The sequence below is a fragment of the Egretta garzetta genome, unplaced genomic scaffold (genome assembly GCF_000687185.1).
Source record: "Egretta garzetta isolate BGI_Z169 unplaced genomic scaffold, ASM68718v1 scaffold25, whole genome shotgun sequence".
Taxonomy (NCBI): domain Eukaryota; kingdom Metazoa; phylum Chordata; class Aves; order Pelecaniformes; family Ardeidae; genus Egretta; species Egretta garzetta.
Window position 1 is genome coordinate 2,390,861 of NW_009259800.1, and position 26,676 is coordinate 2,417,536.

At 42.4% G+C, this 26,676-nt stretch overlaps 1 protein-coding gene across 1 annotated transcript in view; it reads left to right on the forward strand.

Annotated features, from left to right (window-relative positions):
• Positions 1 to 26,676, forward strand: part of FBRSL1 (fibrosin like 1) — a 403,985-nt gene that overhangs the window by 107,144 nt on the left and 270,165 nt on the right. Inside the window, exon 3 of the mRNA XM_035895374.1 lies at positions 174 to 209. Within this exon, the coding sequence (XP_035751267.1) occupies positions 174 to 209 (36 nt within the window). The remainder of the gene's footprint in view (positions 1 to 173; positions 210 to 26,676) is intronic.

The window sequence follows — 26,676 nt, forward strand, 5'->3', positions numbered from 1 at the left end:
TGTTACTCCTGTGGCAGCACGCAGAATGTCAGAAGATTATTTGAGGCGCTTTGGTTGTGAAGTTTTCCCCTAAGGAATACTGGGCTGGGGGAGGGAATAGCAAAATGATTCTTATCTTACATTACACAGAATCTCTTGCATTACTTACTGTGGCATATTGTTTCCTCCCACAGAGTTCTGCTCAATCGCTTTCAGGAAGAGGCTACTCCGTAAGTCATTTTACAGCTAATTCTTTCACTTCTGTTGATGTTGATTGCAGAGGTTTACACTACCTATTGCATATCCACTGACATGAAAGAAATGCAGAACATAAAAACTAGGGTTAGAGTACAGGACTGTCATGCACCTGGCAGGGGACGGCCCTGATGTGAGAGCGCATTAAGAGTCTGGGGGCTTCATCAATTTAATTTTGTACTTATAGGGAGGGTTTTTTTTGTTGTTTTATAGTGGATTTCAGCTAGCTTGTCACCTCCTGAGAATTAAGACATGAGTGGGGAGAATCTTCAACACCGGTGGGAGGTACCTCCCTCCTCTCCTCCCTCCCCAGTACAGGTTTTCATTTGTGCGTTAAATACAAGAATCAAAGACAAAATCACTCCATTTTAAGAAGAATTGTGACCCTCACCACTGTGAACAGAACAAAAGGTCAATATTCTCTTATTTACAAGCTCTGAGTTATAAAAGAAGCTCCCATGTTTTCAGAGGAGGGTGTTGCTGGTGTTTTCTTCGCAGGAGTGCCATAGGTACCAGTGTTCTAGGGCTGGTGTCACAGGGCCAGGACACGTCTGCATGTGTATGCAATGTAACAGTGATGTTTAACTGACCATTTCTGTTCCCATGTACCTTATCTGTATGTGCAATAATGACACATGGTATAATTATTTGTTTGTTTTGGGTACCTTTGCTGCTAAGCTGTCCAAAAAGGCAGGCACATACACCTTATTGTATATATTAATAAGGAACTAGGAGAGGGTGCGAGTGGTTTAGCAATGTCAACATGAGAATTCCTGGAATCGCGTTATATTTGACTCTCATAACAAACGTATGGTGTGTAAATATCTTTTACAATACCCTAGTTGTTCAGTCAATAAGTCATGTATACCCTTATTGCTAGTGCGAAGGTTGTAAATGAAGGCACGTGCTAATCTTGTATGCAAATCTGAACAAGGATGTCTCAGGCCGGCTAACAATTCCTGCCTACACTTACTGACAATAACTGCTGTTTTCAAGACCTGTGCCATGATAAAGTTTTGCCTTCTAGGTGAATAGTCCCAAACTCTGTTACTTACCAAGAGCTATAACTGCTCACTTTTCATAGACCGGAACAGGGGTGGATTTTATATATTTCAGGAAGTTGACATGGAGACCTGGTACACATTCTTTTTGCTATAATCACATGAATTATTTTCTTTCCATTATTTATATTGTATGTTTAGAGTTGTATGATAGACCCTATGAGCTCCTACCTGGTGCTGTGTGCACAGAGAAAAAATTGCTAGGCAGCGTAGAATTTATGGTCTGATTTCACAGTGACACTGTCGCGTGCTATCATACATACTATCAGAAATTCATAGTAAAGGACTAAGTACATTCTAATCATAAAGCCATTATAAAATAACACATGACTTGAAAAGTCTTACGGTTTTAATGAAATAATGTCACAGATTTTTAGACAGCAATGACACATGTCTTGTAAGTATCCTCCTGTCTAAATCTTTCCAGCATTCCAGGTGAGTATCATTACTTAATTCATTGAGTGATGAGGAATGTTTGCTCCGGGACCAGTCAAGCGCTGCTTCCCATACACATGAACAGTTGGATTCACCTAAGCTTCTAAAGGCAGATGCTGTATCTTCTATTTGTCTGTAAAATGCCATGCATGCCTGTGGCACCACATAAATAATAATGAATCATCTTCACAGATTTTATGACTGAGGGCATGGTTTGGGAATTAAACAATTTCCCACTGGCTATAACATAGGTTGCAAAATCTTAATGGAAAAAGGCCAAAGAATTCTTTGCAGAGTCTCAAGGCCAATAAATCATAGGACTGTTTTCCTCCATTGCTGGCTGTTAAGAAATTTACTTTTGTCTGTCAGAGAAATAATTTTGAGAAAATGTCTAGCAGCTTCTCTGTGCATGTGTGGGGACAAGGTTCTTTTATTTAGCCAACCCATAACTTCTCAAGGGAGGTAAGAGCTTCCTGCATGCCAAGGCAGTATTTTGAGATCATGAGTAGTGTGAACTGGGGTTGCTTTTCCTTATGGGTTGTCATTTTCCCTATTAAACTGCCTTCTGCCTCACCATGTACCAGCTGTTGAGGCTGACCGTCTCCCCAAAGACTCCGATGCTGCTCTAAATTGATTTAGCATAAGGCAGAGACTATCACTTCCAGCTCTGCCAGACCTCACTGGCCCAAACCTGCATTGGAAGCTGATTCTCCCAGGTGGCAGTGAGATGTTCAAACCACCGGTTCAAGGCAACTGGCCCCAAACCAGGGTTGTCCATAATATCTTGTAACAGTTTTCATTTTCTCATGAAAGCAGCTGTATATGAAACACTAAGTCAGTATTTTGGCTCTGCCCCTGTTTACATCAAATAGGTTGTTTGCCAGACATGGTGAAAGCATGACAAAAACTAGTGCTAGCAGGAGGCACAATGGAGACACCGTTCTTGTACTGAGAGCTCCTCCTGATATCTGTGCACGGCTTGTGTTGCAGAAGACTGTCACTGGCAGAATGATGATATATATCGCTACTCGGTGAAGTTCTTGTACTGGGTTTCATAAGCAGCTGTTTAAATACCACAAACTATTTTGTGCGTGTTCATTTTTAATTAGCTCGTTTCGAATCTGCACCCTTCACCATTCACTTGCTTCATCCGTCCTTGCAGGAATGTTTGCTTTCAGAAACATTTGTAGAAAATGGATGTTTTCAGGAAATGTGCATTTGCAAAAAGAGGACTTAAAACCTGTAGTAGTAATCTTGTATGAAAAAATCCAAGTTTTAGTTCAACCAGCTGGGCCGCAGAGGGAAGGCAAGCAAGGCCTGTCTGTGCAGGCTAATGTTGAAAACCTTGGCAAACCACTCGTGTATAAGGTACAGGCTCTGGAGCTAGAGTTAAGAAAAAACTAAATGCAAGTCTATACATAATAATTCCTGAGTGTTGAATATTCCAACAACTTCATTGACTTCAGGCTTCCCATGGAGCGTTAAATGTCTAAATAAGGGCCATGCTTGAAATAAATCTGAAATTCTGGTCTCGTTGAAGTTACCAAATAACCTCTGGTTAACTTCAGCTGCACCTAGATTTAATTTCTACACTTGAAAATTGTAGTCTCAAAAATAGCATTAACAGTGACTTGGCACGTAGTTTCACAGTCTATCTGTAGATATCGCTGACAAAATTTCTTATAAGTCTATTTCCCAAAATAAAGTTTTTAATGGCATTTACTTTTACTTGGATAACATGAGACATATCTATGTCTGTACTGTTTCTGCAAGCTTCTTATCTCATCAGTAGCATGTGTTTCATATCCTTATCTTATTAAATGTATACTTCCGCTGTGCTGAGAAATAGAATGCTAGTTTGTTTATGGAGGCCAATATCTTATTCCCTTTATGATTCAATGGTTACATACGTGTGATAAACTGCCCTAGCTATTTGTCACACTTCCTGCACACAAAAATGAGATTAGTGATTTTAGTCAGAAAGGTCTGTCTGTCCTCGGAGCAGACAAAACAGATTTTCCTTTCGGTAACAGGATGAGAGGCCTGTCTACCTGAAAATGCACTGATTTGTTAAAAAATACTCAGAGAATTAGAAATGAGCTGTATGTTGAGGTTTCTATATATCACTGAAGTTGCCCTGTGGACCATTTTTCAAATTTATTTCTGACAGTTAAGTCAGTTTAGGACCTGACTTCGAAAGTAGTTACAGTGAACGTAAGATCAGTACATACAGTCTGTTATTAATGGCTAAAAAGTTGCAATTGTTTGTAACACTGAGCACATGGTATAGACCAACCCATGCTGCAGTTGAGCTCGACTTAGTTTTGTAGAGAGCACGGAACAGCAGAGAACTGGGAATACGTGGTAGCTTAAAAAAATAAACAAAAAACCTCTTCCAATAAATTATGTAGTTTATTTGTGGAGCATCTGTGCAGCTGTTCCTCTTCTGAAATGGAAGGGGCTAAAATATGGGAGTGAATAAAATAATAAACTTGAAAGCATATGGCAAATGAATAGCCAGTGAACCAACCTGTCTGAGTGTACCTTGGAACAAAAGTACAGGAGGAGGCTGAGATGTCTGTTTGGTTTTATTTGTTCTTAGAAGACTTTTTTTCTTTTTTAAAATAAAAACAGTAACATACCCTTGGCAACAGCGGCAGCTGATTTTTATTCTGAGCTTCTGTAAAATATCAAAGTCTTTGCAGCCTAGTCAAATCCCTGGCAGCTCATCAAATTCTGTTGATTTTACATCTTCCTTGTTGAGCGCCGGAAACCAGTGTCTCAGATAACTTAGACTGCAGCTCATGGATAGAAAGAAACGTGCAGAACACCATCAGGCTTGCAGAGACGCTTGGGTCATCCAGAGTCAGCTCAGCGCTATCTGCAGCCTTCTTTCCCTCTACTTGGTGATGTAGCCTGAGGATGGTTATCTCATTACCCAGATGAAGCTGGAACCTGAGGTGGTACAGGCAAGCACGGAGTAGCCTTTGAGCACCCTGAGCCCTGCTGTACCCCAGAGTCTGCCTGTACCCCAGTCTGCTCCTTCCTGACTGTTTCTCTCAAATGATATTGTTGATTTTTGGAACTGGCTTTGCAGTTGCTAGTGATGATCTTTACAGCCTTCCAGGACTCCTCTCCTGTGCTGTGCACTTGACGGGGCTGTACAGTGGGCTGTCGCCCAACACAGCTGCCCATGACCACCCTACCCCACTCAGTGCTTTGTAGCTCACAGCTATGGGTGCACTTGCCAGGACAGCAAGTACTGAGCTGTAATTCACAGCTTGGAGGTAGTGTCCGGCCCAACCAGCTCAGTGAGAAGGAGGGCAGAGATGAATGACTGCAAAGTGCTAGGTAATCATCAGCCTAGGACCTGTTGACTCTTTGCAGGTTTATATACCCTCATATACCCTGTAAAGTTCTTTTCATGGCCTGTTTTAGTTTTGTGCCAGCGCAGTGCAGTTCTGTGAAACCCTGAAACAGATGGTCCCCGCTAAGGAGGCTGTTCCCACGCCAGAAATCCTCGGTGTGCGCACAAGCAGGTTCACTGTTGCAGTGCAGTGGTTACAGAGGCTTGCTGAAGATCATGCCAGCAGCATTCCCCTGATCCGCTCTGCGCTTCAAGGATGTTCTTGTGCTCTGAGGCTGAGGACCAAATTGTCAGACTCGGAAAAGCACCTTCAGTGGCGTCTTTTCTGTCCAGAGCTCGACTCGGTGCCACTTCTACATGGAGCATGGTCCAAGACCCCAGGTGATGATTATACACCTTACCACCTTTGAGATGGTCATGGAGAAACTGCTGTCCTGAGAAGGATAGATTTCCACATAAAGATCCAACAAGATTATTGCTATGACGCATATAATACTTCTGGCTGGGAGTTCTTGAGCGTGTTTCAGCTCATAGGTGTGGAAGCGTGCTCGGTGACCAGAGGCAGACTTGAACTGTAACTAATGGGGTTTCTCCACCTGCCGATCTGTCATGCAGTAATGAAAAATCTTTCATCTGTAGGTAGGTAACATGTCTTAGTTGGGCCGGAAAATTCAATGTATTTCAGGACTTCGGATAAATTAGCATTTTTCTTTGCCAAAAATCAATATTGGGAACGGGGCTCTTGTTAGGAATCTAAAACTCCTTGAGCTGGAGCCAAAGTTAAATGATAAAAGTGAATTTAATATCTATTTCCTACAATAGCGTGCCTGTGGACTGGCAACATGAGCAAGACTTTCTGGACAAGATTTATGAATAGGGGAGTAATAATTCCAAAATAAGTATCAATCTCATTTTGCCATGATGCCAAGTATAAAAGAGGGACTATAATTGCCTTTTTCTTCTGTACAAGAGAAATAATGGCAGATAGGTCCCCTTCAGGTGGAGCAATACTCTGTCTTCTTTGAAGACAGATATTTGGTTAGAAAAAGAAAAGAAAAAGGGACTATAATAAAGTGATGTGGCCTGTTAGAGTGGTGACAGCACAAAGGATTAAAAAAAATAGAAAAATAATAATATGTGATAGAAACATAAAGAATTTTGAGTGGAATTCTCCCTCTAAGATAGCAGGAATTTTAGAGAGCCAGGAATATAATGGTGGGTGTCAATCCAAAGCATTTAACTTCTGCTGGTTTTCTTTTCACGTGCTCTTAAATAGCCTCACTTTACAAGGCCTGTCCTCACGTTTGAATTCACCTGGACAAGCTGAGTTCACTGAATAAATAGTTTGTTTGCTCTGAGCGCCGTGTGGGATGGAGCCGGGTTGCTGTAAGCCAGCCGAGGAGGTGGCCCCTTGACTCCAGAGGCTGTCCCATAACCCATGAGCTCAAATGCTGTCGAGTAATTAGTGCATATGTTATTCCAGATCTGTGAGAGCTCTTGAGGGTTTTTGAAATGTCCCATGAAAAGCATAAGCAGAAGTACAAACGTAAATAAACTACATACTTCAGCTTTACAAATACCGAAGTCCATGAACTTCCTTACAACACATTTTCCTTTAGAAGTTCCCTTTTCTGAAAGTCTGTTTCTTCTTAGATGACCTCTGCTTTTAATTAGGATGAAAAGTCCCATAAATTTTCACTCATCTCCACAGCCATAAGCACAAAAGGCCTTCTCTGGCAGAATTTCAGTCTGCCTGAACCAGTGGCCTTGGCAGAGGAGCTGCCTCGGAGGCTCCCGGCGCAGCCGTGCCGGCAGCGGTGCCCCTTTGTCCCTGCAGCCAGAGCGGGATGGGATGATGCTGATTTCCATAAACCCCCCAGCTGCAGGGGAAGTGCAGCCAGCTGACACCGCCAGCCCTTGCAAGCCCCTTGAGGGCTGGGGCATATGACTTCTGTGTGATTTTTGCCCATGTTTTTAATCTCCTCTGCCACTGCCCTCAGTTTGGCTTGGGGCGGTGGGGGGGAACAGATCTCTAATCTGACTAGAAAGGCGCTATTGTTATACAGACACATCCCCCAAAATTCCCAGTGCTTCTTGGGTTTTGGGGTAGGATAACCTTGCTGTCACTGGTCTTGCATGCTAAAATGAAGAGTTGTCCTAAATCCATCTTGAATTCACCAGCCTTTCTGGGCCTTTTTGATTAAGAATGTCCTGAGGCATTTGTGTCATATATATGCTGTAGCTTTCTTTGTGTAATAGGGCAAGGTATTTGCTTGTCTGTCTCAGCCGTTTTCACAGTGTCATTTGCTTTCATGGCTGTCTTTCCTTACAATCCATTGCCTTGTTTTAACTTTCTTTCCTTTCCCTTTACCAATACCAACAAAAAGGTGATTAAAACAGATGGTTGATTAGAATCAGGACTACTTACTTGATGAGCACACTGAACAGGGGTTAAGTGTGGGGCCTCTTGGGGGATTTTTGATTTTTCTTTGATCCTCTAGCAGTCTTGTGTAGTGAGAATTGTCAGTGCTAGGGCTTTATACCCGGAGAAAGGGTTAAAATAGGCCATTTCTGAGGGCTGCCGAACCGCGCCGGTGTTTGTTGTGCTGGGTGCTGCGGTAGGTACCTCAGAGGAAATTCACAGGGGGGCAATGGGGGTTTATGCTCTCTTGTTTTATCTTATATCTCAATATGCCCTTGCAGAAACCTGCACCCAAAACCACGGAGTGTAAGGGGAGCAGCAGAGGAAATAACAGCGCCGCTAACTCAGAATGCTGTTGTAGAAATAAAAGACGAACAACGTGTTTTGTTGGCCTTCATAGTAGGTGAACAAGAGAGAACAAGGAAAAGGGATCGAGAACATCAACTTTGTGGGTGCTGTTGGCATCAGAGATCACCATCCGCCATCTTAAAGCATTATAAGATTTAAAATATTTAATTGTGCAGCCCAGTGGAATACCCTGTTGTACTTAGGGACTGATTGCTTCTCAGTCCCAAATGGTTTTCCCTGTGTTAAACTGCAATGAACTGAGCTAGTCTAGAGAGGGTAAGTTATTTGGTGGTAAAACTAGTCACTGCACATCCAGAGTGTAAGGAAGGTTTCCTGTTTGGTTATGGTCTTTACTCATTTTCATCACTTGCATTTTTTCCTTGTCTCTTTTTTTCTTTTTTCATTCTTTTTTTTTTTTTTTTTTAACTGGGATGTGTTCTTAAAGGCGAGAGAGAGCTTCAATTTCTTCCCTGTCCTAACAGAAGACAAAGATGCAACTTTAATTTAACAAAACAACAGATGCAATCCTAAGTCAGATCTCACACCAAAAAAGGTTTGGGTAACATGCTGAAGGTGTGGTGGCTCTGCTGCGAAAACTGCAAATGGGGGGGGAAATCTGCTGTAGGCTGAGGTTTCTCTCTTTCTCGCTTCATGTTTCAGTCTGGCAGCAATGTAGCTGGCTGCTAAAATGTAAATACAGTGGGGCATGTAGCTGTGCCTGCAGTGGAAAGGCAGCACTCCTCCATTCCTGAGCGGGGAGAGAGCAGAGCAGCAGCACCATGCTTACCTCCATAAGAAGGTGGTTCAGGGGGGACCCCAGTGTTCCTGGGCTGCCTTTCTAGAATAGGTTTAGCTCCTGCTGCAAGAGTAAAATCATTGCTGAAGAGACTGGATTTCTCATTGCAGTGCTTGCTTTGCTGGAAGAGAAGGCATTCAGATGGAAACCCAGGCCAGGCATGTGAAATGTTACTTACACAGGGTCAGTGTTTTCACTTCCCACCGCCTTAGCGTTTCAGTGTCGCAGTTCCTTGTGGTCGACTCCAGCCCCAGTCACCATGACTTGCTGGTGATGCTTTAGAAAGGTGTCGTTTCTCCTTTTTATAGCAAATAAATAAATGAAACTGCAGGAGACAACTTCTTACATGATGCAAAAGGACAAACAGCAATTCTGGAAAGCCAGGGAATGCAGGGCAAGGGCAGAAATACAAATGAATCCCTTGTGCGTAACTTGTGTGTGAGATACAAATCATGCAGGGGTAGGAAACCTTTGCGATACCATTTGGCAACTGGTAAGGCCAAGTACTCTGCTTTTTCCTTGGCTCTTTGTTTTATTAAATGACTTGAGGGAGGCAGTGGTGTAATTCTGAAATTCAGGCGTTGCCATACCCAAAAGTTGGTCATTATAAGTCTTGTTTTAAAGCCCGTTGATCAATGAGAGTAATTTCATGGGGAAATTTTTAACTTCCAGTTCGGAATACCCAGCGTTTCAGCTTAGTTTTTAAGTGATTGTAGCTGTTCTCTCATTTTTCAGCTCATCACAGGTCAGGAATTCAAAGGCACTGAGGTTGAGTAAAACAACTGTTCATCACTCTGAGCTCTGCTTTGTTTTTGTGGGAATTGTCTGCTTCTGTAGCACCTTTGGTTTCATTACTTTTTTTAAAGTTTGGTTTACTAACCTGCTCTTGGAACAGATACAACCACCAAAGCTGCTTTTTAATTAGCCCTGTGGTCCATCCGGTGTGTATGTGCTAACATCTTGGCTGTACAATGTACTTCCAATGAAAGGGAACAGTCTGCCATAGAGTCTTGTAACCTTGAGGTCAGTTTTGAGCTCAAAATTGCTTTTGATTATGGTGTTAGAATGTGTCTGAAAAAATAATAAAAAATCCAGCAAGCAGTGGTGGTCCTTACATGGTGCTGCTGAGTTACATGCTCAAATGGTATGACATCTAGATTTTAACAGAATTAACTACTTTATTTACAGATTCTTTCCAGCTGCACTACTGTGCCACTGGTTGTGAATATTCAGAGTTTTGCAACCAGAGTGATGGAAAATTGGCATACGGTCACATCATCGTGGACACGTCTGCAGTGGTTTCTACAGGAATGTAGCCTGATTCATACCTTTACTGCCTGCATTTCGTCTCTATGCTATATGATGGATAAGACTTTGTGTATCTTAACACAGCCTAGATCCGTAGTATCCTGAGGAATTTTCTTGATTGATTAATTCACCACAGGTGTTCTCCAGAAAGCATCGTGAGACTGGCGGTCTTTGAGTAACATGTTAGGACTGTGTAAATGCTAGGTGTTTGCAAAGCTCAATTCATTTTTTTTAGACTGGTAGTTTGCTATCTGTAAGCAAAAAGAAGTTTGGGGGTCGATCCAGAAGCTATTGTATGTGGTTCTCAGGTTTTCTGGACATGGTCATACTAGATGTTTGGATGGTTCATGCTACCCTTGAAATCAGCTAAGCAAAGCAGGACAATTTTTGGACGTATTGTAGCAATTAGAGTGCTGTAGGTGAAGGACGGTATAGACCGCGTAACGTGCTTTTAACTCATGCAGCATCATACTCAGGCCAGTTGGTAATTACCAAAGGAAAACATTGGTACATTGAGGTGGGTAAAACCTGTTTTAATAGATTGATGAGACTGCCGTCAACTGCAGTGGTTAACTGCTTTCTTTTGCCTTGTATCACAATACACTCTACAAATAACTAGAGCGGAGCAAGTGAAAACATAGCTGTTCTCTGTGGGCTTTCACCCTACCTTCAATTGCAGAATGTGGTTTCATGTTTTCTTCAAAATTATTCTTGGTGAACTGATTTCCCTATGTCATCAGATCATTGTGACAGCTATAAGAACTCCAAAAGTGATGTCCCACTGTGTGACCAAAGCCACGTGCCCTTCTTTCTGCCACCTAGTTAAGGACACCAGATGGTGTCAGTGGGGAAATTTCTTACTGACTTCACTAGGTGAGGACTAGGACCTTCAGACTCTGGGCAGCAACAGCTGAAAAGTTAAACTTAATGGGATACTTGTAAGGAACCAAAGATTCAAAAACTGTTTTCAAAATCACTTCGTTAAAATACTTTTCTCTGTAGGCATTCTTCTTGGCAGAATAGAAGCAGGTGTTGACACAAGCATGATTGTAAGGCTCACAATCAAAGTTAGATCAAACCTCCTCTTCCAGTTCACAGAACACATTTTCCCCACTGTATTCACGTTTCTCTTCCAAAGCTGCTTAATAGCATCTAGGCCAAGTAGCACACTGGTTTAAGAGAAAAGAGCTTGAAGCATGAAGATTAGGATATCACAGTGAAGATTCCCGAGGCCACTAAGCACTGTGTAACTGGCAGGCATCGAGTTGTAACGGGTGGAGGGTGGTCACAGACTTCTAAGCATCCTTCCCTCCCCCTAAGGACTTGCTGTTCTCTGAAGAGCCCTAATTCTGTTCATTTGTAGAGAGATGGGGAGGAGGGCAGGAGAGAGTAATAAATGGTCCCTTGAAAACACGAGTCAGTAATACAGGCCACATGACGACCTAGACAGCCTATTTAACTGCAGCCAGTTTCCTGCTGAAAAAAAAAAAGATTCATTTCTAAGAGATTGTGAGAGCACTCGAACAGGAAGCTGCAACTTCACCAAACGGTTTCGGTATCAGTGTGTTATCTGTGGTCATTCCCCTCTACAGCTTGCGGCCAGCTTCTGGTTAGCAGAGAAAGACACTTTGAGCTGAGCTGGCATCAGTTCCCACCTACTTAATCAGTTAAGTTGTGAGCCGTGTGGTTAGCTCAAGTCCTCTGGTTGTCTTGTGGATTGCCAGTGGCAGGAAGGTGGAGATGCATTGAGTGGTTCAGACAGGAATAGCTTGGTTATCTGATGGTCACCCCAGAGACTGATAAAATTATGTGAGCTCTTTTCTGAGAAGACATCAAAAAAGCAGAAACTGTTGTCTCTAACCACCTGAAGAGTTTACAACGTCAAGGGAAATTTTGCTTATCTTAAAAGCCTCAAAACTGTTAACCCGTCTTCACTGCTGCAGACCACAGACCACTCTGTGCACGGAATGAAGCTAGCAGACCGTCACATGCAAAGCTGTAAAATCTTATTGAGGAAACGTTATGGTTCAGATCTTCCAAAATTACTTTGGCACTTCAAAATCGGAGGTGAACAACTTGAAACGTATGAGAGGAATCAGTCTTTTCCGAGGGAATGTGCTCTGTATTTTTAGAAAACTCGGCCTCTTTGAGGCTGTCACATGGTCAGGAGTTTGGGCATGCAAAGTGTTGAGTCACTTCTCGAAATGTAGCCTGTTTGATGAGCCTGGACTTATCTGAAGCCAAAATGATGGTGGCTGTGACATGGGCTTGCAAAGGTTAAAATAGAGAAGGTGGTCATATCCTTGGGACCACTTAAGGCACTTGGTTTGCTTTTGTCATATGTTTTCTGAACAAACCTCAGGATTAGAATGGACAAGCTTCAGAGAGAGACCTTGAGCAAATGAGGTTTTAAATTAGTACTTTCAAAGAGGCCTTGGGCAGGTTGCTCTGAGCCTCAGTGCCTGAGTTTCTCTAGCCTTAAAATGGGGTAGTAGTACTCGTCTCCTGTACGCTGAGATGTACAGATGGAGAGTGGTTTACTGAACATTTACTAAAATAGGTACAGTAGTTCTCAACAGAACTTAATTTTTGTCTTGTGCCTAGGGTATAAGGAGCTCTGTGCTGTCTGTCCCATCTCCCTGTCTGACCATCCCTCTCCTCCAACCAGGCCCCTCAGCTTCTGTCCCCCAGCCGCAGTTTGCAGCCCAGCTCCCCGTGCCGCAGGTGCCCATCCTGGCAGTGGCTGATGTTCTGCAGGTGCTACCAAGCGACCGCAGGAAAGGCCCGGCCTCCCGCTGGAGCAAGGGGCTGGGATGTCTTACATCCGTGGGGGAGAGGCTCCCATGGCCAGTCCAGAGCCCTCGCACCCATTGGGGCCATCCCGCTAGCACTGAGGGCTCTAGCCCCATCCTCACTGCTGGTCTTGGAATAAAAGCAAAGGTAGGCTCGGCAGCAGGGCTCCAGCAGCACAGCCTCACCCTGTATATGCACGTCATCAAAACTTCATACTGAATTCACACAATCTGATGTGTGATTTGTAGCTGTAACGATCATCGTAATGAAATCCTGCTTGTCTGTTGGTTTTGTACAGGTTTTGAAATAAAGCCTACGTGTTTGTAAGGGCATGTGTCTGTACAGGATGCATGTAAGATGCTTTTGTCTGCTTATGTTGCTTGGCTCAGCCTCTGTCAATGACAACCATAACAATCAGTGCATTTTTGACTCAAAGCTATTTCCTTTCCTGGTGCAGATTATGTCTGGTATGCATAACATGTTAATTTAACAAAGCAGTTCTTTTGATACAGCTTTAATTTTTTAACAACAGCTCGGAGGCAATGATGTACAGATTATATAGTGTCAGTTTCCCAATTAAAGTTTTACAGGAAAATACTCTGGTTTTGCTTTAAGCCTGTGTTGAATTCTTCCTTCTGGCACTTGTGCAAATGGAAACTGTGCTATTGCAAAGCATCCATTTGAAACCTTGAAATATTTATTGAGGCTGCATTGAATACTGAAGCAGGAATCTTCCTGTAGGCTTGTTGATGTCTGTCATACGCATATATTTTGTAATTAAATGTCTGGAAGCTTGTGTGTGTGTGTGGTTGGTTTCTTGTGTTTTGTTTTTTTGCAGGTTTTGTTGTTGTTACGCTGTTTTTCCTCAGAATTGTATTTAACACATCCCTTTTAAGAGTTCCTATGAAATCTTAGCCAAGGCAAGACCACATCTTTGATGTATAGCAATGAAGCTCCTACTAATTGTTGTGCAGAACACTGAGGAGGTGGCTAAATTGCTGCCCTTCCTAGAATGCCAGACCCTGTGAAGATCATTCCTGTGGCATAATGTGGCTGTTCGGAGGATGTGGGATGGAGGGCACCTGAAGTGCTTAAAACACTACCCACAAACTAAACAATTTTATATACGAAACTTTTTTTCTTTCCCTCTCTTGCCCCTTCTTCCCAGCCCTTTGTCTTGGATAATATCAGGTCAGTGACTTTTCCTGTTAGTATCACCTGGAAGCAACAGGGACTGACCATATCCAAAACTCTCTGCTGGTCAAGGAGAGCCTGCGACCCAGAGCATGCTCCAGGGAATGTGGCTGTGCGGAGCAGAAGCTGAAACTCGAAGGGCAAAGCAGCGTAGCACTGGCATTAGACAGGACTGGGAGTCATCAGCTCCAGTGACAACAGAACATGCCACCACAAACTGTAGAACTAAATGCCTGACGGCATCTCCCTTGTACCCTGGTCTCTGGTATCCTGGTCACACTCTCAAAGTACTAGCCACTTCTCAGGCCGGCCACAGGCGTGTCCTGGCTCGGAAGAGTCTCACCCACCTGGAAGTTGTGTGATGACCAGAAGAACTGGAGTACCAGATACCTAATTTACATTAGCCTGCAGCCTGCAGCAGCATAAGTTATTGCTTAGATTTGCAAAGAAGCATGGTAGTATGAAGATCTCTGCAACCGCATCTAAATCTACCCATTAGTGGGGAAAGTAAAGCTGCTTTTACTGGATGGCAAGCGTGATCTCCGAACCTGTGATGACCCAGTAGGCTGGGGCTGGGGCAGGCAGCTTCTCTGCCTTCAGAATGTGCTGAGAGTCTGAAATATTCTCCGCTGCCAAAGTGCCAAGGAAGCCACCTGGCCCACTTTGAAACCAAATGCTGCAGTCTCATGTGTTTATTACTTTCCTTGTTTTCTTTCTTTTTCTGTTTCCAACCAATCTCTTTGGATTAGTCCTACTGCTAGATAATTATGACTTTCATGTCTACATCTTTTTCTCAAGTTTGGCTACATTATTTTTGGGCCACTATTTAAGACTTTTATTATTTTTAAAAACATATTGTGTCCTTGTTTGCATATTTGCATTTCAGAACAAACAAACAGTGATATTTCTCACAGTGCATCATTCTTCAAATATTTTTCTTAACAAGCAGAACTTTTTCAGGCATGCCAGAATCAGCTTCATTATGTGAATCCTATTTATGGATCCTATTTAGAGCATTGGAAGGGAGGGAATTAAAGGGGCTGTTTCCACAAACACTGTATCTGGTGCCATGTGAGAAGGTGGGGTAAGAACTGGTTAATATGTCAAGGAAATTACAATAGATCCCTTGAAAAAAGGCCTTTGTTTCTCTCTTTCTTTCTTCTCAATGTTTCTTCTTAAATTCTTTGTGTTATTTCCTTCATCAGACACTGGAACAGAGACCAGACCTAAGCAGAAGGGCAGAAGGCCTGGGGAGCTGGGCTAGGTCTGCAGGATGAGGGGCACCGTAGAGAAATCCTAAGTAGACATTAGACAAGATGAACATACAAACCTCATGTTGCTGCAGTATGACGGCCTCTTGATACATATATGGAAAAAAAATAGGCATTTATGGGGGAAATAAAAGCCAAGGCATTCATTATCAAAACCAAAAGAAATTGATTCTGCAAGAGTGTTTTATTTCAGTGACTTTATTTGTATAATGGCCAATGGTCAATGTAAAGTTAAGCATTTTATCTGAAGGACGTTAGCACAAGCTGACAGTCTGTGCATCGCTGCTGGGCTCCGCTGTGGTCGGCACAGAACACAAGTATTGTGGGCAGCGTAGCCTGTCAGACCCCACTTCATCCCTAAACTCCATAGGTTTTGAAGCACCCTGGGAGAAGAGAGGAACAGCAAACCAACCCAGGGGTTTGGAAAGTGTTTCTGTTGAGTTCCTGAGTAGAATGATGGCCACTGAGCTGCTAGGTTGGCGGGATTGATGTGATAGTTGCCTTTGGAACTAAATGCTAAAATTTGAATAGTATTGCAAATATAAAGGAAATCAGTTCCGCAAAAGCTTCCAGTACTACTGCAGCACGGAATGAGAAAACCAGTGGAAGTTGTTTTAGGCAATGTAGGTTAAATTAAGTGTGTGTGTGTTCAAACATGCACGAAGAGCAATGCAAATGAACTTTAGATTAATCTGGTATTTAGGAAGAAGGGGTTTGGCATGTTTTTAACTAAAGTGTCCACACGCTACCCATCTTGCTGGCCCAAAGTGCTATGACACACTGCGCATCAGCGACTCGGGCTTTAAAGTTTCTGTTCAGGTGGTTGGGTCAGCAATCAAAACAGGCTCATTGGGAAGATCAAAGGGGAGGGCAGGTTCTCAAAAGAGAAAGAAGAATTAGAAGGGCAGTTTGCAGTTTCACATTAATTTTCTTCACTGCTCTACTGGGCAGCCAGGGAAAGTGAGTAGAGGATGATTGCGTGAAGGGATTGAGTAATGTTGAAATGTGCAGAAACAAAGCTGCTGCGGGGGCTGGCGGGGACGGATCATAATCTTCGAGGTGTGCAAATGGTTCAGTGTCTGAACAGCATATTTGGCACCTACTGGTTTTAGGCAGATTTTTTCAGGGGTAAGGAAGGAGGCTTTGGCGTTCTTCGCTCTGTTTTATTTGAGGAATGGAGTGTGAAAGAAAGATCCTCAGTGGGCCTGCTTCCTGCTTCACCTCATGGATGTTTTACACCTGATCTGATCAAAACCTTATCTCTGATCTGTCTTTGCCTTAGGCAAACATCCTTGTGCGGATTCTGTTCAGGTAGCTCTTTACCTCACCGGCCTTGGACAATGAGTGGGAGAACAGTAGGGTTTTTTTCCTCTCTGTCAATGACAGCAGTAGAAGTTGGAGGAATCCCAAGAAAGCCCAATATAACTAGAGAGAGGGTCTTTGCTGGCTAAGCAGGACCACAGCATGGCTTGCGGCTTTACTGAGCGTGGTGTTTTTCACTCACCAGTACCTTCTCAAGTGGATTGATTTTGTCAAGATTTACTTTAAAAGAAATGAATTCTTATCAGTGGTTGTGAAACCTAAGGCAAACGTGTAATCAAAAATAAGCTTACAATGGTTTGATCAAGATCTCATGAACTGGGGTTTTCGGACATTTAAATGTGTTCAATTGCTGTAAGGCACAGGTAGGAAGGATGCCTAAGTAAAGTTGCAGAGCCAGATGTGGAACTTCATGGAGCCTTGCTTTTAGCATTTTCTGATTTCAGACTTGTAGTAATGTGCTTTTAGTATTTTTTGGGTTTCAATTTGGTCCAAGTCTGTTGCCCTTTTACCCAAAACTCCTTTATAATGGTAGGTTTCTCTCATACCTCACTTAAGAGTCTTGCTAGTGGTTTTCAACCTCTTCCAATTTGCAAACACCCTAAGAGAAACATGAGTAAAGTTGCAGAGCCCTGTATTTTGAGTTTGAGGCCATCGTGACCACAGGCTTGCTTTTTCTTAGCTACCTTTTTACAGCTCATTTAAGAAGTACTCAGCAAAGCTGGAGGTCTGACGTCCCAGGGCTGAAAACCAGTAGCTTGATGCCATGGGGCCCTGTTTCTGGCTCCTGCCTTTGTGCACTGCTGTAGCACGAATACCGACTGTGCAAACTAAGTTTTGCAGAAATTTTGTTTGATAAAAGTGTGTACCTTCAGCGTCAGTGCAGACTTGGTGTGTCTATCCTAGTGGGCTTTCTTCCTTCTGACTGGAGTTGGGGTCGGATTCATTTGGATATTGTGGCGGTCTCTGACACCTATTTAATTCTGTGGGAGTGGGATTTTTGTGACACCACAGTGCCGTGAGAGTTGTAAATGATCCCGTTACTCGAGCAGACTTTATAATTTTGTTGGAAAAATTGCTTTCCAGTGAAACTCAGCCTGAAAGTTAACGTGTTCATTAGTCACTGAAGTGGCCTACAGTAGTACAACTTGCAGATTATTTTACAATGCGTACTTTTCTGGTTGCTTGCACAAATGTAATACAAAAGTTGCTTTTATATTAATCTTTAAAGTTGCAGCCTTGAATGCTTATAATTTCGGCATCCTGAATGTTAACCAACAAAGGAAGCATGGTTTTGTGTTCAAAGCCAGGAGGAGGAGACAGAAGGTCTGTGTTGTATTCCCAGCCCTCCTATAATCTTGCTCTGCGATCTCGGGCATGCTGTTTGCTGTGCCTTGGTTAACTCATGAGTGGGGCGGGCAGACCTTCAGGGTGCATTGACAGGCCCAGTTGTGTGAAGGCTTTCATGGTCCATGGGATCTGCTGGTGGAAAAAAATGTAATGTTGTTCAGAGTGCAGGAATCCGTGGATTTCAGAAGTTCCCCCAACGGTTAAAATGGCATTTCTTCCACTTCTATCCAGGGCTGGCATCTGCCGTGAACACCTTCAATATTACTTTCCTCCTGTTATATTTTTATATTTTGCACATAGGGGCTCAAGGAGACAGGGAATTTCGGAATCGGTACAAGCACAGGCAATGGTTTGTCCTTGAATCCTGCCTGTTCCTCTTGGGTATCCCAAAGTGTAAGGTTACCTCTTCCCGAAAAGTTCCTGCAGAAGCCTGGCATGTTGTGTTACAGATGGCCCCTTATTAACTCTGAATTTCCCCAGTTTCTTTGCTTTTCCAGGTTTGAGTTAGACAGCTTGATGTTACTTCAGAGCCCTCCTTTTGATGGCTGGAAACGATAATAGCCTGTGTCATCTGCCCTTTAGATGGAAGGGTTATGCCTCGTCCTTTATTCCTCGGCTCTCCCTACAAAACCCGTCCCACAATGCACCCGAGCTGCTCGCAGGTGTTCCCGTGGATCTGCCCTCTCACATGCACCGCAAATTAGTAACAGAAGCTAATGGCCCAGCATGCGGCCATCAAAGGGCTGACAATTCCAGCCTTTCCAAAGGGCCCTTTATGTCAAAGCCCCCCACGAGACCTGTCCGGCTGAAAAGACTATTTGTCTGTCCCTGTGTGCGGGCCTGCTGCAGCACCGCGGCCGGCTGCTGGCCTCACGCTGCGCCCCTGACTGTTGCTGCTAGCAACAGCTAAAAATCACTGTTAACCACAGCGGGGCCCACAGCACATCAATCATCTGGCCCAGATAAAGGCCTCGGGCCTTTGGCCCTATCCTTCGGTTGTTTCTAAATAATTTCCAGTGGCTGAGCATGCTATGGTGTAGGCTGGGTAATTCAGTCCAGAAAACTTCATTTCACTAAAAATGCTTTGATTCTTTTTTTTTTTTTTTTTTTTAAAGACTGTTATTGTTCAAATAGATGTTTGTTTCGAAAGGGGGAATTTAACTGATGAAAGGGATGCCGTGAAAGTTCAGAGTGAGAATAATAAATAAAACTGTGTGGTTAAATGTAAAGTACAACCAAACGGGCAGCGAAAAGAATTAGCATTTACCAGGAGCAACAAAGCAACTTCACACTTTAGAAGAAGCCTGTCTCGGCTTCAGCATCGTTCAGCTTCCTGAATTTATCTATATTTAAATAGAGATTAATCTTTATATATGGATAACATAATTTCCACCACACCTTTATTAAAGAGATTTATAGCTGGGTATCAAATTACACTTTTAATACAGCCTAGTTGATTTTTTGGTAGCAGCAAATCATATTTGTAACTCGGAATAACTAAACAAATTTGACAGTAGCAAATTTTCTCCTTGACACAGCTAATTCTTCATCCTGTCTTAATGTTCTGCTGTAAAGCCATAAGAAATTGTGATGCTTAGAGCCTGACAGTCATAGGTTTTGTTCTTGCCACTTAGCAATCCTTCAAAGAAGGAACCATTGCAATTTAAATTGAGGGACATCACAGGCTCGACAGCAAGGAAACGCTCTCTGTACATAAGCCCTGGTTTGCAATCTTGGTGGCTTGTGCTGTAAGGATAGGGTAGGTAGGATATACCGGAATATTGAAGGTAATATCAAGCATTAGGTTGCAAATAAAATCTCCGTGGAAACCCTAAAAATTAAATCTCAGTCAGCCTGCCTTCTGCACAAGCATCTTTGCATACTAATTGCGTGGGCCTTTGTATTATTGTAGATACTAATTACCACTAGTTCTCAGTGGGAATTGGACACCTAATTCTCTAATGCTGCTTTTAACCTCCCAGCTTACAAGCCTTGCATTTCAAGGCACCTCGATCCTGCTGGTATCTTCCAAGTACAGGCTTGATCCAGCACATGTGCACTGCTGCTGTTTAGGTGGTGAAGAATCTTACAAAATTTTGCAGCGTAGGCAACATTTCTTGGTTAGATACGATCATGGACTTCAACAACAGCTGGAAAGGCTGGCCGAACAGCGATTCCTCTTGGGTCTGCTGGAGTCATAACACAGAAGTGGGTTTACTTTACCTTCTTACTGCTCATATGGCTATGCTTAAGCTACAAGGGACAATTAAAAAGGGTTAAATTCTCACCTGACTGGTATTAATGGGAGCTGAGCCTTTCCTTTCAGCTGGACAGGACTTCATCCAAAGTGCCCTAACAAAGCCCTGAGCTTCTGAAATATGGCTTGCTGCTTTGTGGAACCTGGTATGTATTTCATACTTCACTAGATGAGTATGATACACGTGAAGAATTTTAGAAGTTTTCTGTAGAAACAAGGGAGACATTACCCTGACAAGATATACCTGTGCAGTATGTCCTTCGGTATCTTCTCTGAAAACAAACCAAATTTTAAGATTGATCCTGATGGATTTTGAAATAGGCAACAATAAAATATTTTTCAGCCAGCAAGGTCACTGTAAATGTTGGCATTGGATCTGGATGATGTGCCACTACCCTGTTTCCCCTTCTGCCTTTTTTCTTTTTTTTTTTTAACTCCTATATAATGTTGCCTAAGAAATAACGCAGGGAATGACAGAGAAGGGTAGGCTTAAATAACCCTGCGGGTGCTTATCTTCCTTGGCATTAACTTCATATCCACATTCATTATATGAATGGGCCAGGGAAACTGTTTCTGTGACAAATTGGAGTGCAGGGTAGGTTGAACAGACTCGGTTCAATTTTGGGTAATGGTATACAGTAATCTATATGGCGATGCGCAATGCATGGTGTAGTCCCTCATTTAGAGAAGTTTGAATGCATAAAGCCCTATAAGAAACACTGTGATAACTCAGTTTCTTATTTTTAGGAAGAGTTGCAGCGCATACAATTAGCTCCTCCATTCTCTCCCCTGCCTTCCTTTAATAACACAAGTAGAGCTTCCCTCCATCTCTAATGCTGCCTTGTCAGGGTTGAACTTTCAACATAGCTGCAGTTGCGAGGAGGATGGGGAAGGCGAGAGACATCCTCAGGTGGGAGATCGACTGGCACGTTGACATAACCATTATTATTCTGTGGCAGACAGGATGGGTTACTCTTCCATCGCACCGTTGCGTGCATATATCAGACAAAAGACAGTTTCGATTTGAATGGGAGGATGAGTGGAGTTGGTACTTTGCTGCAAGCCATGTGATGCTTAGGCAGAGGGGCCTCCAGAATCTTAACTAACACGTCTCATCCTTGCTATACAGCATGGCTAGTATTTTGCTGAAAGGTTGCTTGTGGAAAATGTAACGGCACTTGTTGATAAATGTTCTTCGTGCTAATTGACCACTGTGTTTGCAGACAGATGCACTGACCTAGAGCTTCCCACGTGCTCGTGCAAATCCCTGAGATGGGCTAATTAACTTCTCCATCTTAATTTCCATGGCAAAACCCTCTAAACAGAGTTATGCAAAACAAGTGAAAGAAAACATTGGGCCACAAGGAGGAGGAGACCCAGGTTGCATATAATTTGTGTGTTAAGAAATAGCCAATACTGGATACCTTCCTTCAGTGGGAAGACACAAAATTTCCTCTTTAATGGGTAGATGAGAGTGCAATAAACAGTGAGGAATGATCAGAAAGTCAAGATGTCATTTCCCCTACCGATTTTTAGATGATGTAATTTTATGGAATTGAGTCTCTCAATTCTTTAGTAATAAATGGCATTTTTAAAATTTTATTTGCCCTCAGTAAGCTGATAGCAGTAGTTTTAATCTGGACTTAGCGTGGGGTCTTTTTCAGGCCAAATCTAGCAGATGTTAATCTTGGAAATAGTTCCTCTGAAGCTGAACAAATCACTCAGGTGAGCAAACGGAGTAAACACTCACCTGAACTCAGGAAGCTGTCATGCCTTGCTATCTAAAGGCATCCTCCAGTTGCTCGTTGCAGGCCACGCAGGCTCTTCACTTCGCAGGGGTTTGGATCACATCTGAGGTCTGCAACTGTAAACAGTCATGAGGCGTTGAACAAATGGCATTTCCTGTTCAAGTCTGAGCTTTTAAGCAAGACAAATGCTCTGTGATACTGGAAAAAAACACGTTATCCTTGTGCCTTAATAGCATGCCATTCCTTGGGATGGAAGAAATGCCCTTTTTGTAGAACTCAGAAAATATAAGACACTTTCTTGGTGTTCCATGCAAACCAGGCTGTGACTTTTGAACAGCACTGTGAGTTATAAACAGCAGCTAACATGCTGACACAATCTGTTACTCGCAGACCTGTTGTAAATGCCCCTCAAAAGTCTGCTCTTGACACCCGCCCTGTATCAGTTCTGTTTATTTTTCATATACGTTGTACTGTCAAAAGGGAGTCCAGAGCCAGTCCCCTTCAGGGATCCCTCTAAAAGCCGCTTCTAGACATCAGCAAAACCAGAAAGCTTCACCCTGCTTGTTAGGGCTTGTCTGATAGGGACATTATAGGAGTAATTTTAATCACAGTGACCACTGCTAGGCAGGGGGAGGTTTACTTTAATTTTTTTAATTAGATACAGATCTGCTGGCAACATTTTCTTCCATTTGTGTTAAATTGATGCCTGACTTGACCTAAATGGTTCATAACTGTCATAACTTTCCGGTGTTACTGCCTTAGTTTAATGGTGTCCACTGGTTATTGTACACCGTGCATTACCCTATCGATCACCATCCTGCTCGGTGTTTCTAATTACATGAGAGGATGAGACGACATTGTTGTACCTGGCATCCTTCCAATACGGGCGTGCTAACGTTGCAGCCTGTCTTGCCATTTCTTGAACGTGGCGTTGATCCCACCACCTTGTGTGTTTAAATTATTGCTAAATTGCAGTGTTTTGAAGCCACGGGAATATTGCTTAAAGAACTCTTCTCATAAAACAGCTCATTAATATGTGTGCTATTCAGGGTTTGCCAAAAGTTTTGTGGTCTGTCTTGCCTCCTCCGCTCTTCACTCCTCTCTGCCATCAAAATGTCTGCAGGAAAGTGTGGGCAAAATTGATTCCCCTGTGGCTGTTTCAAACTACACAGTTCGGGCTCATCCTTTGATCCCTCCTCATGACTTTATTTCATTATCCCTTAAGTATAAGGAGGAAAGTTAATGACATCATAAAAACTAGAACTCTATAAAAGATGTTTCTGCTGATTTACTGCCAATGTACTAGCAGCATGTCATATAACTGCCCATTAAAGATGGTGAGTTGCTCTCCTGCCTGCAGCTTTCCTTATCACCAGCCCTTTTATTTATGACCAGATTATAGGGATTGGGTGTGCACAGTAAAACATAAAACTTATTTTTATCATGCATATAATTAACCCTTTAATTATGGAATTAAGTTGCATCCATCCTCCTTTTTTATTTAAAAAAGTATTACAAATATTCCTGTTTGTCTTCAAAGAGCTTAATGTGTTGCTGAGAGAATGCAGCTTGTGGTTTCTGGTTATACCATATCTGTCTTTCCCTTTCCAAGTGTTACCTAAACAATTCTGGTCAGTGGAGAGACCGAGAGAGAAAGTTTAAGCTTCCTTACTTACTTAGATAAACAAAATCAAATTTTTCCTGTTCAAGGAAGTTGAATTTGGTCTGTGGAAACGCTGGTGTTCTTGCTTGCCTGCTTACACTTCTGGCTCTTTATACATCCTTGCTCCAGCCCCTTAGGATACACAGTCAGCTTGGGAAGTAATTATTTGAGACCACATTTCCCATCACAGAATCCATCACCGCTCTCACTTCAATGGCCAATTTGTCAGGTCGTGCGACTTTTGGCTCTTGCTTTGTGCAGGGTAACGTGTGTACTTCTGCAATGCCTCCCCACTGGACTCGGTGCCTGCTGTTTGCCAAAAAAGCTTGTCTTTTTGGCTACCAGTAATGACTGTGAATGCCAAACACCCCCTCCCTCTCACCTTCAACTCTAGATGCTTCAAGAAAGCTTCCCGTTCTGAAAGCAAGCCTTCTCTTAAAGTATCTTGTGTTCTAGACAGGGGTGGGGGGAAGGCTGGGTGTTCAAAGTGATTCATTGCTCCTGAGAACCTTGGCCAGTGAAGATACTTGTTTAAAATTAATCATGTTCCTTGTGCATCAGGCATCTTCTATTAACGCAATCGTAATGGTTTGTTTGCTTGATACTGGCATTGGATCTCAGTTTTGGGAATGCACTATGATCAACTTTATACATTATTAAAAGCCGTTTGTCTTTTTGTCTTTTATCCAGTTGGTTGTTCTGATTTCATTTTGCTGATCATGAATTGCTGACAAAGCATAGGCATTCCTCAAGTGAAAAGCAAGAACAAAGCTTTCTGTTCATACCATTTCTATTAGCCAGGCTTTATATTAATACCTACGTTGTTCTTGAGAATGTCTAAGAAAAAATGTTCTTTAATAGCTGTTTTCCTGGGGTTTTCCGTGGCTGTAGTATGAATTTAGGATTTCCATGTGCAGTGCTGATAGGCCGTCCTAAGGAGACGATAGCGAGAGGGACGCTGTGCCGGCTACGCGTTTGTCACTTGTCACAACTGGGAAAATCTCTCTGATAGTTTCAATTGTTTTGAGCTGGTTTCCTCCCCCTCCTTCCAGGAAAGAGAGGGAAATGTGATGTATGATTGCATAAGCTTGTTTTTACTTCTGTGAGTGATGGAATAGGAGAAGTTCCAAATGAGGAAGTCATAAAGAAAAATAATAAAGGAAGGAAGCAATGAATTAAACTCCTAGTGCTTTGTTGTACGGCTGTGATTTATAAAGAGGTATTTATTTATTTCTTACAGAAGGAATTCGATCTCTGCATAGAGTAAGACAAATAATAATAATGTTTAAAAATAAAGTATCGTAGTGTCCATACTGGACCCTGGCTGCCTGTGATCAGCTCACATTCATTTTATTTAAGATACAGTAGATGTCTCTACACTGACAAGAGCACTGATGCTGAGAGTCTAGGCAATAGACAATGGGTTTATTTTTGGTATGTCCCCATTTCATGAGGAGTAAAGAATAGCAACTGTTCTGAGGGAAAGGTATTGAGCATGAAATAAATTCTTAATTACAAAACTGTTTTAGTTTATCTGATGGCTTTAAATGATGCACTACAACTCACTTGCCTTTGAGGCAAACCTTGGTACTTGTGTAGCTCCATAATAGGTGGGTGTTCAAAATGAACGGAGACTTCCCAGGTCCCTGGATGTCTAAGCCTGGGATTCAGAACCAGCTGAACAGGTGAAGAAAGCCTTTTGCATGAACCTGTCTTTACATACTGGTTTTAAGGGTGATGGTATCTCAGTTTGTTGGCTTAATAAGAAAAGGCCTTCTACCATCATGAAGGTTAGATATTCCATGTATGCATTGGACCAGGTATTCCAGGAGCTCCCCTCCCCCTTGTCTGGGCTTCCAAAGATCCTGTGCTCTATGAAAGCTTAATTAATTAATGAGTAATCAGTTCTCGGCTCTAGGGTATCAATTTGAAGGAAAAATTGATTTTCAAACGCAAATGTCTTAGACTATTTATATTCTGAAACTACTGTGCATGTCATAGTCCTATTTAGAAAAGTGTCCAACTCCACTCAAGGGCAGGCAGCCTGAGGAATAAATTAATTCTTACCCATCAGAGGATGAGTATTACAGAGAAGCTTCGAATATCAGTGTGCTAGTGAGAAGGAAGCTTGGGATTCTCATACCTGAATCAAAATTGGCCAAGTATTTAAAATGCACATTTCATTGCTGCCAGACATTTACCTAGCATGAACATTAATAGGATGAGAGGGAAAAAAATTAGACGTTCAACAATAATTCGAAGTTCTCTGTTTATAACGTGAGAAATCATCAATTAATTCCATACCTGGAATAAAACATGCCCTAAGGCCTACCATCTGCCCACATTTAAACCTGAAGATAATAGATTTGGAAGAGAAGTTTGTAATTATTTGCTAGGTGGTTCTGATTAATTTACAAGGAAAATTGCTAATACCAATAGTGTATTACCCTGGGGCCAAGTGGAAATCACAATATTGCAGAAAGGGATAACATGTAAATGATGGCTTGTGCGTTATCTGTTAGGCTGATTGGACAGTCTGATTATTTTTCTTAAGCCACTAATGGATGCATATGAGATTAGAGTGTGCTTTGGACAACATGACTATAATTCTCACCTAACAGGCTGTAGAAAATAGGAAGTAAATACACCCCAGTGGCATTCTTAGAAATTAAAAATGCTAAAGGCTAGATTATGAAATTATAATAGATTTACACCAGCATGACTGAGATCAGAATCTTGCCTGTAGCACTGGAAAATACATTTATGGAGTGATCTATACTAGAAGCCTTGGAAATTATCATATAGGGAATGCATGTGAACAGTCATCTTTGGCAAATACCCTGTGTGCTTTAAAGACATGCTGAAAAAGCCAGTGTAGAGTCTTGCATTAAATTCAAGCCGAAACAGACTTTACTGGCCTATAGCCCAGTGAGTATGGAAGAAGATAATTTATCTGGAACTCTGAAATATTTGGGTTTGGCTGCTACTTACTTGCATTGGAGAACACTGTGGACCTTCTGTGCACCATTGCAGTTAAGGGCAATGCAGTTAAGCTGCATGATTAAAGACTGACCTTTAAAAAGAGTGAGGGTTCTACGTTGCCAAGGTA